Genomic DNA, 17,691 nt, shown 5'->3' on the forward strand with positions numbered 1-17,691 from the left:
TGAAATGACAATGATTAATTAACCATTCATTAGGTTTTTATGTTATGTGTATTATGTTAAAGATACTTCGAAAGGTCATTACATAAACAACTTAGTTCTAGAGGAAGTGTCCACATGACTGTTACTCCTGTAATGCACCAGGTAGGCACTGGATTTTGTGTTACTCAGCATGTAGTTACATCACATATCTTTGACCTTAAGCTGTAAAGTAAGACACAATCAAAAATTTATTGTGATGATAGGTCATGTCAGTGTGTCTTCAGGTAAACAATAAAAGTCCATTCGCAAGTAGGCCTGGGTTATAAAAAAATTGCAATATATACTGTTGATTCATCAATAACAGTAAGAAAATTGGACAGTAGAGTGTTTAATAATTTCCCCAAAATGCATTAGATGCAAAACGCTAAAATGCACAAAAAAGTAAACTCGCAGTTCAGCTGCATGACCCATAAACTGGCTCATAAACAGCTTAGAGCCTCTTGGCCCTCTGTTGCTGGCTGTCGTGCAGGTGTCTTGAGGTGCCTTAGTCCATGAAAGCCTGTGGCCTCCATCTTTCCCCTGGATCACTCCTGGAGGAGGTTCTGTTGACCTGCAGCCCTCCACCAGGTCACAGGCCAGCCACTCGGAACTTTAACCACCGGGTTTTACTTGCTGTATTTATTTAATATGCATGAAGGAGAGATCTTTCCTTTAGCCCAGTTTATGTGTGTTTTTATTACTGTGTTAACAATAAAATAATTACCTTTGTACCTTGATAATTATCCTAATCTGGAAGTTGTTCCATTTGTCATACCTGAAGCAAAACGAATGTAACAGTGTAAAGTGTAATCCAATGAACAATCTGTAGGCATAGCATCAAAAATGCAAAGGAGTAAAAACTAATTAGAGTTAGTTGTTGGGCTCATTTTTACCAGCCAGGACAGTCCATAGTGCCAGCTCTGGACACCATCCTTTCCCTTTTGGAGCTGGACACAGTACCTGCTGCTGTGGTTGCTGCATGTATGAACCTGGGATGCAATCCACTTGTCATATCAGTGGAGAATGGGAGTCCGTGGAAATAGGAAGGAGAGAAGCGGTTGTCACTATCTCTCACACCTGCTCTACAAGCTGCTATACAAAAAGCCTCCACTGCAAAAAAGAAGAGGGGTAAAACCACCCTCCTCTAGATAATGTGTAGGGGATCATATGACTGTCCAGACTGTGTCTGGTAGAGCCCTTGCATCAGCATGAATACCCTCTGCTCCTGATTAGCTAAGATAGCCTCATGTGAATGGTCCGAGCCACTTTTTTCCCCTCCTTTTCAGAGCCAGTACTGTGTACAAAACCCAGATTTTTGTTTTTGTTTTCAGTGCACACACACATAACAGACAGCTAGTGGACTATGAATAGATACACTGAATTTAACAGAAAATGTACTGGATTAGAATGAGTTACTCAACCTTTAATCCTTCATTTCTGTTTAAGGCCAGTAGGAACTCTTGTACTGGCAGGTGTGATTTTTCGGGCACGCTGTAGTTGTTGTCAATGATCAACAAATACCAAACACAGGAGCCGCTATGGTTTGTCTGATACCTACGTATTTTCTTGGCATTCTTGCGTGTTGTCAGATTGTTATCTCTTCTCTAACCTTTCCCCTCATTCTCTCTGTCCTCCCACAGTGGGGTTGGGTGGCCATGGACCCATTCAGCCAGCTTATCCTCACCATCTCGGTGACCAGCTTCCTCACCTTCCAGTGGCTCTTCCACAAAGTCAGCCCATGGATGTCCATGCGCATCAGCCCGGGCTTCTTTGGCCTCAGTGACAAGCAGAAGGTGGAATGGAACTCGAGGTGACCTGACGTTAACTCATGACAAGTCTTGAGTGTTTACAGCAGAGAGTGGGATGCTGCTTTTCAGCTCAGATGCTGGCCAGAGGGGGGATCGTTTTAGCCGGGTTCAAAGACATGCACTGACATTCAACCCACATATTTCCTGCGACACTAACATCTGACTCACACGTATGATGCATTGTGTGTTTCGCAATGTTTGCTCTTCATGCCGGCAGTCTAGTGGAAACTCGCTGGAATAGTTTTTAATGTGTTTTTCTCCAAACTGTTTCAACACATTTCCTCTGTCTTTGTGTTCTTTGTCAAAAAAAGTTGCTTTTTACATCCCTGTTTCATGCCTATCATTTATATTTGGCATGGCAAACATTTTACTCTCCAAATTCAGCCTTCTCATATGCTCATGTTCACAGCTTATATACAGAACTCACAGGATATTAAGTATGCATTTATAAGTAAAAACAAAAGGAAATATTACATTTTTTAGCCAAACCACCCACTGTAAACATCTACTACATTGTGTACAGATTCTTCCAGGGTCTTTGGTCCATCAACCTTATCTGGGGATCTAAATAATCTTTCATCTTCCTCTAACATTCATATCATCCTTGGCTTAAATTTAGCAATTCAATCAGATAATAAATCGAATGCCATGCCGCTGTTTCATGTTATGGGGATGTTGCAGTTTCTGGCTAGAACAACTAGACTGTTTGAAAGATTGTGTTTTAGCGAGACCGACGAGCTGCTGTGATCTTTAAACACTGTGACAAGTGTGAAAGCTATAGACTGAAGGCCAGTGGATGTCCAGGGAGGAAGAATGTTCAGAGTGATCCAGCCTGGCCTAGCTTGCATGATTCTGTCATTTTCATTTCCTCTCATACTACGTTTATGACTCACGAGAGCGCTTGTGAAATTGAAATGGGCACATAGTTGAGGAGCAAATGAAAATGAACGATTAATGAAGATGGATCCAGGCTATGGGGATCCCTGTTGACGTCCATGACTGGACAGATTCAATTCAAAGAGTCTCGCAGTCAGTCATTCTGTCTCACTGACTGATTGCTGAGAACTGTTGGACTCTCTCACTGCTTGAATGACTGACTGGGACTGTGCGCCGCTCTGCCTGACCCTTCAGCAGTATTTAATCTCTCAGTCTAATTGGTCTGAATCTGTGTGCAGCCCTGACAGGCAATCAGTTGATCCACTGTGAGTACCAAAAATTCCGCTCTCTAAACCACAGAGCAGCTCCGAGGGGCACTTCCTCTCACGAATAAAGATAAAAATGTCAGAAAATATTTGACATATGTCAGCATCTGCTTTTGTCACACAAGAGTAACTAATCACGGCCATGTGTATTTTGCTTCTTTTTAAAAAAAAAAAATTTCAGGACGGTTTCAACATTTCATGCACTGTTGGTGGGAATATTCTGTCTCTACATCTTGTTCTTTGATGATGCCGTCAACGAAGACCCAGTCTGGTGAGTTTTCACTATGAATCTCATGTGTTCAACCTTTACTTTGTAAACGTTTGTTTAATTCTACACAGAGCAGTCATACTATAGAGGGATCTAGAATGCAAATAAAAATCCGTCAGATGGGACAACACATTTTCTTTGGTGACATTAGTACACCTGACATTTAGCCCGGTTTCCGCTGAGGTCAAATGTACATTAAAACATCTTATTTCACTCTTTTCAAATAAACACATTGTTGGCTGCAGACTTGTTTGCGCTGTTTGCATTGCCGTAACTGAGTGGCGACTGCAAGCTTCTCTGCTCAGCTGACTTGTAGCATCTGCCAATGCATGTGGAGCATTTAGGGTACATCAGTAAATTAACACTTCTTCTGATGCATGTGAGGCATTTAAAGCAGCATCAGAAAATTGTAATGTCTACGAATAATCTGCATGTGAGGTGTCTAGGGCATGTTTGTAAATTGTGGCTTCAGAAAACTACCTGGGTCACACCATCCCTCTCTAAATTGTGTGTGTCTCTGTATGCATATTAGGCATGTCATGCCACCAACCGCCACAAGTAAACGGTCCTCCTGTGGGAAATATTGAGTCATGTTGAAACGGCCAACGTTACACATTGCAGTTATTGCAAAGAGATCACCCAAAGCATTGCTAGGAACAGTGCTTTTGCTATCAAAGCATTGATATTCTGAATAGAAAAATTCTGAAAAATGTTCAATGTCACCAAGAAACATGTCCACGCAATGATATGCATGTGTGAGACAAAATGACAGTCCTAAAAATATATTGTTCACAATGAAAACTTGTGGATACAAGGGCAAAAGGTAGGTACACCAGGGAAAGCCCTAGTTTAGTAACCGTAAGGCTTTAAACTTGCTGTCTAAATGGCAAAGAGGTATGAATGGAGGGTTCTAGCTTCATAAAGAGTTTGGCAGTTTGTAATTTTTTTTTATTCATTATTCATTTTTATTCTGTCCAAATCTGAAAACATAGGCACAAAATGCTAATAAATGGATTAAATGGTGACTGCTCAAAGTTTTTTGTATTAAGGTTAGCATGTCCAGCTAATTATCTAAGAACTTACTGTAGCAATAATAACTTCCGAGCATTTAGCTGTATCATAGTAGTTGGGAATAACGCTAGCAGTCCCATCCTGATCTACATTACAGGCCAAAAGTTTGGAAACAAGATCAAATTTATACAAACAAAATCATAATTTCATTGGTGTACTTAACAACAAAAATATATGATTATTATATAAAGAGTCACTCAGAATAGATTTTTGCTATAATTGTCATGTATTTGTATCTGTACTCTTGTTTCTTTACTCTTATTTCCAGTCATTTCTGTGGTAGTTGAGATTTATTGGAATTTTTGCATGCTGACTCTCAAAAGCAAAAGAGGTAAAGTGAATAATGAAAACTGTGATCTGTTATTTTTTTACTTTTGCACTGAAGTTGTGACTCTTGTAAATCTTCTCAACTCTAAAACTAAGCCCTTCTTTTCTTTGTTGACATTTATTCAGCACTTGACTGGTAACATTAATGTACACCTAAAGGTAAATTGAGGAAAACGGTGCATTGCATATCAATGAAAGCAAAGTCTGATCATGCAACAAATACATCCCAAAATTCCAAGAATTCATACTGGTTTTTAAGAAAGACATTGTGAACAGACACTTGAAGTTGCTTCTAAATGTTTGACCTGTATTGGCCTTGCTTCGAAACTTTTGACCTGTAGTGTATGTAGGCCTGGTGAACTCTATGATCCAACACCATCACCCACGTGTGTACATTACCCAAGAATTGTTAAGATATCACGTGTTCTTTCTCATCTTCAGAGTTTGTTCCCTTGTGAAACTGAACATAAATGTAGTTGAGTAATCTTTGAAGCAACATTTTAATTACTTAGTTGTTTGGAACACTACTTTAAAACTAGAGCTGATAAGCTATCCTCTTACACAAGAGCAATGATGCTGTTTATTTCCACTTCTTCTAAAAGATTCAACTTGGACACATTTAGAACGTGTACCTTTAGTTATAGTCTCTTCGTATTATACAACATATGAAACCATGAAGGGCATATATTGGCATATTGAAGATATTTTTAAATAGCTCTTATTTCTGAACATGTGGTTTTGTTTAGTTGTTTACAGCCATGCGTTTATTTCCAACTCATACGTACCAAGAATTTTGATTGGTAAATCCTCCATTGTTACCTCGCCAAGGAGGTGGAGCCTCGGCCGAGTTATGTGATGATCGAAGTTGGTCTGTCTGTCTATTTGTCTGTCTGGTAGCAACATTACTCAAAAACGGACCAACGGATTTGGATGAAATTTTCAGGGAAGGTCAGAAATGATACAAGGACCATCTGATCAGATTTTGGCAGTGATGCAGCTTATAGTTTGGATCCATGGATTTGTTAAAGATTTCTGTATCATTGCGAGATAGCAGCACGGTGTCACTGTAACTATGACAAGTGAACACTACGTCAGCTGCCTGCTGATGATCACATGATTATGATCCTACTACAAATCAACCATTGCGGACTTATCCCTTAGAAATGATACAAGGAGCAATTGATTAAATTGTGGGGGTGTTTCTGATTCCCATCAATTCCTGCCGCCCGCTACATATTTAGATCACATGTTTCAGTATCCATACATAACGTACACATGCATAACACATGCCTGTGCTCAGCTCAAGGTCATTTTGTTTGTGGATACATCTACATTAAATGCCCACATTCTGTGGTGCTGTGATTTCTGCCACAAACTGACGACTGAGCAGCCTTGACACTCCCTGAGTACTTTTTATGTTCTCAATGTAAATGTGCTGGTCCTAAATTAGAAAGCTTGATATGTTGTAGTAGATTAAGTGTAGAAAGGCTTGACAAAGGGAGAATTTTGTCAATTTTTTTTTTTATTAATTCAGATTTTGTTTGTAGTCTGGCCTGTGTTTGATGGAAAGACTGACAGAAAGGTTTGTGCCACTAAAATCAGAAATGTTCAACGCTTACACATAGAGACTATAAGATGTGGTCACACACCTGTAGTCCAACCAAATATGTTTTATTTTTTCAATAGGGGAGATCCTACACTGGTGAAGACTAATGTTGCCATCACAACAGGCTACCTCATATCTGGTAAGAGAAACATGCAGCTTATCCCGGTAATGTTTGAGAAAGTGTGACAAAAATAAAATACACAGTAAGTGGAAATAGATGTGATGCTGAGATGACTCACTTGACTGTCAGCTGCACTTTAGAAATAACTAACAGACACATAGGCAGTTTTGAAGCATATTTTTGTGCAGCATGACTTCATCAATTGTATGCACTTTCATTGCTTTGTTTACATCAATAACATCTTTTCTCTTCTCTCTTGTACCCTTCTGCTTCTCTTTTCCAGATCTGCTGCTAATATTTTACTATTGGAAGGCGATAGGCGACAAGTTTTTTGTAGTTCACCATCTGGCAGCATTGTATGCTTACTACTATGTACTGGTGAGTGCCCTATTGTCCAATAGCAGAACATGCAGGCAAGATGGGAAGGAGACAGCCAAGAGTGAACAGTTGTGTCCTGCTAAGCTAGATGTTTTAACTCATTTCGCCACCATTCACTCAGTCTATGGCTGCTCCCATGCAACCATGGATCTTATATAGGTTAGTTAAATATGCACAAGGCAAGTTCAACGCCGTCAGTATCTGTAAAAGGAATGAACCCCAAACTGTGCAAACAAATCTGATAAGGAAACCTTATGGATAGTTAAAGTTCATCTTTTGGCTTACTTGCTTTTAGTAAATAAAAGAAATGTTACAGAAAGTAGAGAACCCCTACTAGTTGGTGAGTTTCAGTATCAATTGTTGTACGTTTGTCCATATGACACAGGCCTTGTTGGCAGATGAAGGTGTGTAACATATTTATTGCTTATTAGGTGGTAAAAATTAGCACTTTAAATGGTGTTGCAGGAAAAACACTGATAATCTTGAGATGTTTCCATTTCTTTCATTCTGGTTGAGCAATTATTAATGCCACACTGTAAAAACACTATTGTAAAGGAACATGATGGTTGACCTATATAATACACCAGATCTGCTATTTGATACAAAATCTGTTAATGTCATTCCCATAGCATTTTTATCAACTATGGGTATTTGCATCTGAGGTAGTGATTACTACATCACTGGTTTTTGCTCAGTCACTAGCTTACAGTTGGTTGTAATCTAGATGTGGCAATAGTTGAATGCATTCAGCATTCATGGGCGTTACTGTTCACTCTTGGTTCAATCTGAAACCCTCTAGGTCGCCAGGATCTGTCGCATAATTCCAGGAAATGAATGACTATGGTATTTTTTGCATGGAATGCTCAGTGATGGTACTGGCTGATGACCCCCCTCCCTCCCCCTCCCTCCCCCTCCCCTCTCACCTTGCCCTTAAATTCTCTGTGCTTTCTGTTTGTTTTACTGACCCCAACTGTAACCACTGTGTGCATGCTGGTAGCTCTAAAGCGTTGTACGCACTCAGGATTCCTTTCTTGTTACTGTGCATGCCAACAAACATATTTAACTCTCCTAATTACTCACCTGCCTATCTACAGTACGCTCCGCCTGTCTGTTTTGTTTGAGCCTAGGTCTGCCTTCTCTTTCTCTTCACACTCCACTCAGAGTTCTTCACAAGGTAGCTAGGCCCTTTTTCCAATATCATGTTGAGTGTATTCCGCAGGTCTACTCTGTTAGTTTGAAACAGTTAAAGAGATACTGTTGTTAATGCTCTTTCTAAAGATAGTCTTATCCTTCATATCAATTTTTATTTTAGGTAAGCACACTGATTCAGATTGTTCCCTTACACTAAATGCAAGGGACATACAGTGTGCATTGCTCTGCCTCTGAGCCCCTCAACTTAATTTTTTTTTTTTTAAAAATGTAAAAATATATATGGTTCACATTGCTTGGTACCAAAATCTTGGTTTAAAAAAAAAAAAAAACAGCATTATGGGCATTTGATGTCAACCACATGTTTAGTGGGAACCATACTGTTCAGATTTCCATCTTCTGTCTACTTTCCCCTTACTGGCTGGATTTGCAGATTTGTTTTCTTCTTTTTATGTGACACATTATAATTTCTTCAGTTATTATTATTTTTGTCTGTCTTCAGTGCATTCTTAATAATAATAATAATAATAATAATAATAATAATAATAATAATAATAATAATAATAATAATAATAATAATAATAATAATAATAATAATGTAAGTGTCACGTGTTTGAATTAAGATTCTGAGTTACAGCTGACTCTAAATCCAGCCTTTCATTTGTAGAAACAGAGCAAGCACTTGTATCTACACCAGCTAGTTAAATGAGAGGAAGTAGGCCATACTGTTACTGGACACTCATGACTGTTTCCTCAGATTAGATCTGATATTCATGTGGGATAACAGAATGAATGTTCCACATTAGTGAACTGTGGTGGGGAAAAAAAACAAAACAAAAAACAACCACACATTGCGAGCCATCTTACCCTCGCTGTCTTATATTTTGCTGTAAAACCACAATAAAATTGGCAAACCCTTGATGTCGTTTTCATTTTATTTTGTTTTGTACCCAGTCAGATTTGTCATATGTTGTCAAAGTCTTATTAGTTAATGTGTTGAGTGTGTTTATGTGGAAGTGTTCATGTCAAATACTCAAATTGTACCTATAAATAGGAATATTAAACCTTGCAGCACACAGCCAACCTAAGGACTAATTAATTTTACTCTGGAGCTGGAAAATCTGTATCACACAAAAATGCAAATTAGCGTAATTTCACAATCTTATCACTGTGTTTTTATTATTGATTAGCCACGTTATTTATTTATTTATTTAAATGGCAGAATAATTTGTCTTCTGTGTCTGTCTTAACAGCCAAATAATCCAAAAGATTAAAAACATTGTGTAAATATTAGATGCATGCTTTTTTCTCAGTGTTTTAAGTGTCGCTTCTTACTTGCTTCCAAATGTCGTCGCATCTTTTTTTGTTGTTTTTCATTTTCTTCTAATATATCTGTTTGTCTTTGTGTCCTTTGCTGACTTTAACATAAATAGCCCCCTCTTCAAACTCTACATGCAAAAACTACCAAGGATCGAGTTGGGTTGTGTCATCCCCGTTCATGCAAAAACTACCAAAAGGGTTGTGTGTCATTTAGAAACCCAGAGCAGGTCTTGATCTAGATGGGGACTTCTTTATTCCTGTCTTGTCTGCTGTTATTGCTGTTGTGTTGTACTGAGCAAATATGATGCCCAGTCACAGTATGGACTTACCAGTTCCTAGAGGTACTAGCATCCTCATGCTAGGTGGAGAGTTCACATCAAATGGTACATAAACTGCAGATGTGCAATGTTTGTATCACATAGTAAGTATGTTTCAATGACCAGCTTTTGTTTCAGGATTGATGGTAAGTATTCTTGCGCATACTGTCAAAAGTCCGGCTTTTCACCAAATAATTTGAATTATGTGTTCTTTGTGGGTGTTTTAGTGAAATTGTATACAGTCAAGAGCATCTGATTTTGGAAGAGCCGAGTCAGACTTGAACTGTATCTAATCAGAACTCAAATCCCAGTGCTTGATCTCACTAATGCACTTTTCAATCAGAACTCATAATTTACATTTTAACACCATCATGTTTATTTTTAGAAGAAATTACAGCTGATTTAATGAGGGTGGAAAGGTCAGCAGTGTTTAAGATTGGGTGTCCTGAAAACATCTTGGTTTTAAGGTCCTCCATTCTATTTAGCAGCAGCTAAATGCTACATAAACCACAATGTAAATACAGCCATGGAAGCTTATTGTATAATAGGATCATTCAAGGGATTCTAACTGACTTTTGTGCAGGTCAGAAACTACTGTCGCTTGTTTCTACATTTTAGAATTCAGATCGAGTGTTATTACAAATATTGCTAGTTTATTTTCAGTTTCCGACACCCATAATTCTGGTTTTTGCTCAGCACAAGGTGTGTAAAATGTGCTAAAGATGATCCCATTCGTGAGACAAACTGTAATTCAGGACCTGATCTTGTAAACAATGACATGTTTGGCAGTTAAACATATTGCTTTTTACTCTGCATGGCTTTTGATTGCTCCTTCAACCAGTGGCTGGCTGAATGTTGTATGGTTGTAAAGTATATGGATCATGTGCTGTGATAATATTTTCTCAATGTGTTTCAATGTCAAAATGTTATTCAGATGAATTTGTATGTTGCAACAATGCTCTCCGCTTTTTGGATGAAAAGACAAAATGTGAGCAAGCAATAACTCGTGTATAGTTTGTTGTGAGGATGATTTGGTGATTGTTATCTCAGTAAATGCAAACAATTCTGCAATTGCATTTAGCAGATGCTTTTATTCAAAGCAAAAGTGTCTCATATTAGGTCTACATTTTTGCATGTTGCGTCTTGAATTTTAGAGTCTTTAAGGGGTAAATGTGTCAGATGCTTAAAAAACTGACATTGAGAAACTGTGTGAGAAAAAACCCTTTGTTCCCTCACGAGCAGCAATGCCAGTGTTGACTGGTGAATCTGTCTGTTTATTGAATTACAGCTACTGACCAAATTAGCCTTAAATTTTATAGTGATATTTTCTAGATTAGGATTTATTGTGACACTCTATTCCATAACAAGTTGTCTCAAAAAAAGACTAAAGCTTGATTATTGTCTTGTGCTTCCAAGAGAGTGAATCATTTTCCATGTTGAACAATACTCCATTGTCTTGCAAAAATGTCAAATTTAAACACCAGATATGTACTCCTCAAAAAGATGCCATAAAATGTGCTGAGCACATTCATTTTTCTTCATTTCACCTCCTTGATTGAAGTACAAATCGAAGTTTTGTGGTGCATGAATGACTTGGATCTACAGAACTGTTGCAGACAAAAATCTAAAGTTTTTAGGTAATTAATCTGAGACTTTGCACATCACAAATTCTTTTTGCTGCCTTCAGAGTGAGGAGTTTCTGGTCACAATAAATGAAGTCATTTCTGAAGAGGAATTAGAGCTGACAGTCTAATTTTGGCCTGTAAAACTGAAGGTCTAATCTTGTCCCCTGGGTGATCAGACTCTTTTTGTTAGATCTGCCATTTGGATCTTAAATTAGTGAGGGCTTCATATAATTTTAGACCTGAGTTTCCCATACCCGACAGTTACTTCTTTGAATTTTGAACTGCATTATAAAATGTAATATGGTTGTGATGTGATGAGTTTTTTGGATCTTTTTGTGGGTGTGACTGCTCCTGTGCTACTGATGAGAAATGGTGTTTGTGTGAAGCAGGTGGTGCATCAGCCTGCCGATCCAAGTGACTCGATGTCTTGTTTTTGTCCCTTTCATGTTTTGTTTTCTTCCTGTTCTTGCCTTGTTTTTCCAGGGCCAAGGAACGTTGCCTTATTTTGCTAACTTCCGTCTGCTTGCTGAGTTTTCTACACCATGTGTGAACCAGCGGTATGTACTTGCTTACTAATGACCCAGGTTCTCAGATATTTTGTTTATCAATTCATGAGGTGAAATTTCTGGATTGTGCAATCTTTGTATTAGGACTTCTTTTGGTTTGGTTTTTCAAGCTCTGTGCTGCAGCACATTAAATTTGAACGCAAATAATTGGCACTACATTCAAGTGCTAAGTCTCAGCATTTATGTGACTGGGTTTCCGTCATTATAGATGACTATTACTTTGGAAATAAATTTAGCTTCTGGCTTTTAGTCTCAAAATCGGGTGATTGATTCAGTCCTGGTCAAGGATATTCCACCTCTTCACCTGAGAAAGGTTGTTGCTTTCTTTGGCCAGCATTGGTGTTGTGCATGTTCTGAATTAGAAAATCAACTACCTTTGATGTCTGTGAAGATTCTCAGTCATCCAGGTCATGATAATTGTTGGAGCTTCAGTAGAAACAACTGGACTTCTCTTGTAGGTTCTTGAAGATGTTTCACCTCTCATCCAAGAGAGTTTGTTAGTTCTACCTGACTTACTGACTCCTTTGAGGACAGTGATGTCCACATTTTGGAGAGAGGGCAGATAGTTTGAGAGAGGAGTGAAGGAAGCCATCTGTGTCAATTTAGAAGGGCCATCTTTAAACAGAAGAGGGGGTTTGCGACATCAATTATCGAGCACCTATAATGTATCGTTAAGGGCTCTCCCCAGAAAGTTTCGGCATTGGTAACATCTTGAGCCACTCCTGACTTGGGAGATTCATATCCTTTGTTATGTAAACTGCCATGTCCCATCACCATGATTGCTGTCGTTGTTGGTGGACCACCTGATTTCCAAACAATTCACACCTGCTGGCATGTGAGTCCTGGATCGTTAATGGGCCATTAGCCATGTGACCTGGAGTGACCTTAAATACTGTAACTCTCCATTAGTCAGTTAGATCTGAAGAAGCTCTTGGATGAGAGGTGAAACGTCTTCAAGAACCTATAAGAGAAGTCCAGTTGATTTCCACTGAAGCTCCTACAACTTCTTTTGATATTTCTTGAATAGATTTTTTGGGTTTTCTTTGACGTCATCATCTGAACTCTGAATCTCTGAGTAAAATGATACTAGCTTTTACCAACTGAACAGTGCCTGTTAGAAACACTGCATCTTCCATGTGTGTGTTTTTTTTTTTTAATATATCAATGTAAATCTATGCAATGTAAAACTGAGACTTGTCACCGGAAAATGTTGTGTTTTCTATTATATTTCAAATGGGACGTGCTGAACCACAGAGCCAGAAGAACAAAAAAAGTGTAAAAATTGTCAAAAATAGTTACAGTGTAAGTCAATTTAATGACTACAAATTTTAATAACTTGAAGGTAGTTCACTGCTGCTCAGTTTTTCTTTGTTTTCACCTAGATTTTTAAGATTATCTGAGTTTTCTTCAAATCTTTCTTTAAACTGCTTATTTGGAAAAAGATCGTCATTTTTAACATATGTTAAAAGAGTAAATATGTACATCTTCATCCTGATAGACACAGTTTTCTTTAAAATGTGCTCTTTTTCAGCTGGTTCTTTGAGGTACTAGGTTATCCCAAGTCGTCCCGGCCCAACATGGCGAACGGCGTTGCCATGGCAGTAGTCTTTTTCATGGTCCGCATCGCCGTCATGCCAGTCTACTACAGTCGCATGTATGCAGTCTACGGCACCGAGGCCTTCTACGTGGTGCCCTGGGGTGGCCGCGTAGCCTGGATTTGCGCCAGTATTTGCTTGGACATCATGAACATTATGTGGATGCATAAGATTGCCCGTGGTTGCTACAGGGTGCTGCGCTCAGCACGCCACAGCAAAGCTGGCACACCTCAGGAGAACGGGAAGACGGATTAAGGGAACCAGGGGGTTGGTGGTGTCAAAATGCCACAACTGAGACAAAACGACAACAATCTCAGTGCATTGATGAGTAGCAGTTTGGACCCTGCATGTCAGGCTGCTTCGGTAGCAGCATACCAAGGACTTGACATTAAAGGACTGAATGTAATGAGGGAAATTTTTTATTTTTTGTTTTTGGAAAGCAGGCACAGTCACTGAGATGTACTGATGGACCTTTTGAGTGGCCATCCCGAAGCCATGAAATAATGACCTCTCAGCAATACTCTGTGTGCATGGCCAATTAGTTTTCTCTTGAACAATTTACCACTACAAAAGAGGTCATCCTGGGACAACCGGACTGTTAGCCCAACCACAAATTGTCAAAAAGTTTACCGTTCTTTACATACTTACTGCTCAACAGAAGACTTTCTTTTTGTATCAATTCTGCTGCCTGAGTTGCAGAATTTCAAAAAAAATGATGAAAATTAAAATTTGTGTTGCTGATGAAGCAAAGATTTGAGGGAAACCTCCAAAACACTCAGTGATTCCACAATGATGGTCAGTGCCACAAAATCAATGTCAGATGCCTGTTGAGGGAGAGTTGATGGAATCAGACCACATCAGTTGCAAACACAGAGAAGACGAAGTATGAATTGTATCACTCACCTGCTGTCATTCAGTTAAGAGGTTCATTTCGGGAAAAAAACATGCTTATTGGAGTAGCACAAATCTTGGTTGCATCTGCATGGTTATTTTAAATAATGTAGGGTTGAACAGGCATCAGTATGTAGTTTATTTCTTTTGTCTTGCTGGGGTCGAGGCAAATTAGTTTTTTAATACGCAAACAATGAGATAACTGTTTTTAATCAAAAGGAGATGAATTTACAGAGTACCTTGGAAATGTAAAAAGGGAAACAGAATGTCAACAATTGTGTTTGTTCACTGACATTAAGCAGTTCAAGAATGCAATTTTGAAACATTGAGGCAGCATCTGATTTGTTCAGTCACTTGGTTTGTGTATGCAGCCTGATATTTCACAAAATGGACAAAGGTATAATGTCGCATAAACTAAAGTATGTTGTTGACGCTGTTTGGTCATCATTATATTTATGTTGAATCGGTGTCAAAACAGAAATTGTTAAACTTCAGTGAGTATGTAGTTTAAAATTCATTTTAAAGAGGTTTGGTAGGAGATGTTAGCAGGATTCTGACACTCTTCTCATCAGTCACTGACCGGAAATTTAAATAGTTTTCATACTTTCTATTTACGATATCTTTTGAGGCACCAGCTGTTCATTTTTAGCCCTTGGCAACATTTGCCAAGAAGCTGCATGCTATGGTGTGTATTTTACATGAAGGAAGTGGAAATTTTTAGCTAGTAAATTCAATTCGGCATAAGATCTAAGAAGTTGTTTCTGCAGATTTTGGCTTAATATGAATAACCAGGGGTAATCAGTGTTTCAGATGGTGAAAACACTGTAATACTTTGTAATTATCTTTGAAGGTTGTGATTCAAAAAGTTTATTGCCTCAAGTTATATATGATTTGTGTTCTTTCATATTTATACGGTGGGCTAACACAAAGACTGTGTTGTTCCTTTTAGCCAACATGAATATATGGAAAATTTGTCAGAATTCACATGTTCCAGCTGTTTTGGTTGCCATGGTTTTACTTACAAAGCAGTTACACATACATCACCATACAACACAATAAGGAAAAATGTGTCATTTGTCGGAATTTAGCGCTTTATTTCACAGATGATTTATGATACATACTTGAATATTCATTGTAGATGTATCTTTTACATGAGCTGTACATCAAACACTTCTGTCAAATGTTTTGTGACACGAACAGGGATTGTTGTAAAGTATGCCTTGCTATGCTCAGCATTTGATTTTATTGCCTTTTTCAAACAACATATGATTGCACAGTGAATATTTTGTTACACCTACTCCTCACAGCACTGAAAGTTGTTTTTTTCAGTGATTTACGTGTGTGTTTTCTATGTCTGATGCCTGTTTAATGTGATTGTTTGGCCTTTGTAATATAGTTTCAAATGTAAAACTGAGAGGCTCGGTAACGCTGGTTGCTTCAGTGATTTTAGTTTTGTTATGCTTTTAAAAAAATTTCTAAACTTTTATGTATTTATGCCAGTGCTTAAGCCATTACTACACCGTGGTAAATGCACACAGTGTTGCCATGGGTTGATTCTATTTTATATTTGTTGCTGTTGTTTGTTTTTTTTTTTCTCCCCTCAAAGAATAGTTTTTATACAGCTGTGCCAACTTGCAGCCATGATTCAGTGGTTCTGATGGATTCTGTTCACATTACCGTATCTGCATGCTGTGGCTAGTCACAGTGTCACAAGACTCAGTTTAGTGATGGGTGTTAGAACAGTGTGAGCAAGTCATTTCAGCTATAACATTGATTGGCGGCCGGCAAAGAAGCAAGAGGGATTTGACAGCTGATCATGTGTGGATGCCATGTACGCTGCAGGTGAATATCACCATCTCACATTCTAGGAAAAGGAGGCGAGATGCGTCAATATTTCACTGCAACCAAGTGGAAATCGTGCGTCCGTGTCAGGACAGCAGACCACTTCAGGTAGAATCAGGGTAGGAAGCTCATGCATGATGAATATGGTCTTTTTCATGCACCTTCTATAACTGCATGTGGTATTGCATGGGGATTGCACTGTAAACAAAATAGCATATACATTTGCAAGACAAATTTCATTCTTTGTTTTCTTTTTCTTAGTACATGTACATAATGTTTACTTAAATGTTATTCTTGTACTGTGCCACATAATGTAACCCACAGATGATAACAATGATGTGACGGTAACATCATGAAGCAGATATTTAGCATAATATCCAGCACAGAAATAATCCGTAAGGGAATACTTGAATACTAATCAGCACAGTTTATAACAATCTGGGCAGTGCAAGTAAACATTAATCTTATGAGGATCTTGCATTACATGTGTACCATTGTTTTTTAATTTATTAATCCAAGAGAAGCTGACATAAAACAAAGCAGGTGCCATGGTAACGGAGGGCCTGGTGCTGCTATCGGCTTGTTAAACTGGTGTTTCTGTTCCTACTGTTGTTTGGAGGAGATATGAGTAGGTGGAGTGTTTAGTGACATTCTATGAATGTACTGGAGATGAGAAAATATTTGTCATTTACATTTTCATTTATTCTTGACAATAAATACCAAATTAACTGCTGTGAAGTGTCTCATTTAGTAAATACGCTTTTGGCACCGTTGAGGACAAAATTATTGACCTTTTAATGTCCAAAATACGGGCACCAAGAACATGATCAAAATCATTGTCATTATTATTGCGAGTTGATATATCAGGATTATAATTATCTGAAGACATGATTGTCATGATTTTGCTCACAATACAGTTTCTTGAAGTTATATTTGAAGGAAATTAAACATCCAAAGCATCTCTAAGTCTATCAATACAATACAATTTCTACATTTTTGGACACTACTGTGTAATATAGCCAACATGGAAATGTACAGACTTCATGCATTCACAAAGTTTATTTTCACAAAACGTCCTGAAAATGTCCTGGAAATTATTGTCCCAGAAATGCTTTAGGTTACAAAACATTTGGCACAGAATGATGCATGCAGGACTCAAAATGCATTTCAGCCCCCTGCTGCTGAAAGCAGGAAAAAGCAATGCAACATCAGTCATTCTATTTTTGTCAGTGAAAGTGTTCTGTACATTTATGCAGTAGGGTTCCTATTGTATCAAAGTTTGCTCACATTGTGGTCGCCTACAGCATATTGTCATCAAATAAAAGGGTCCATGAGATGCTGCAAGTTTAACACATAATTGCTGATATTAGCCACTAGATGACAGTGTTGTGCTGCTGCTATTTCACTTCTCTATGGCCTCACTGGAGTCATGCAGTGTTCATCCTGTGATGTTTAGTCACACTGGTATCACATTTGGTTAAGCTTGTTTAGATTAGTCATTACTATACGCTGTTAGAGTCTTGTGAGGCCACTGAGAAATTGGCTCATTTTCAGGGAGTAGATTTTGATTCAAAGACGATGAGTGTT

At 38.3% G+C, this 17,691-nt stretch overlaps 1 protein-coding gene across 1 annotated transcript in view; it reads left to right on the top strand.

The window, feature by feature from the left end:
- LOC111589147 (TLC domain-containing protein 4-B-like) overlaps positions 1-16,837 on the top strand; it is a 21,983-nt gene extending 5,146 nt beyond the window's left edge. The window contains exons 2-7 of the mRNA XM_023299888.3: positions 1,659-1,828; positions 3,210-3,299; positions 6,381-6,439; positions 6,705-6,799; positions 11,694-11,767; positions 13,308-16,837. Coding sequence (XP_023155656.1) covers positions 1,674-1,828; positions 3,210-3,299; positions 6,381-6,439; positions 6,705-6,799; positions 11,694-11,767; positions 13,308-13,626 — 792 coding nt within the window. The 5' untranslated portion in view covers positions 1,659-1,673 and the 3' untranslated portion in view covers positions 13,627-16,837. The remainder of the gene's footprint in view (positions 1-1,658; positions 1,829-3,209; positions 3,300-6,380; positions 6,440-6,704; positions 6,800-11,693; positions 11,768-13,307) is intronic.
- Positions 16,838-17,691: the final 854 nt, after the last annotated feature.

Source organism: Amphiprion ocellaris, chromosome 22 (genome assembly GCF_022539595.1).
Source record: "Amphiprion ocellaris isolate individual 3 ecotype Okinawa chromosome 22, ASM2253959v1, whole genome shotgun sequence".
NCBI lineage: Eukaryota > Metazoa > Chordata > Actinopteri > Pomacentridae > Amphiprion > Amphiprion ocellaris.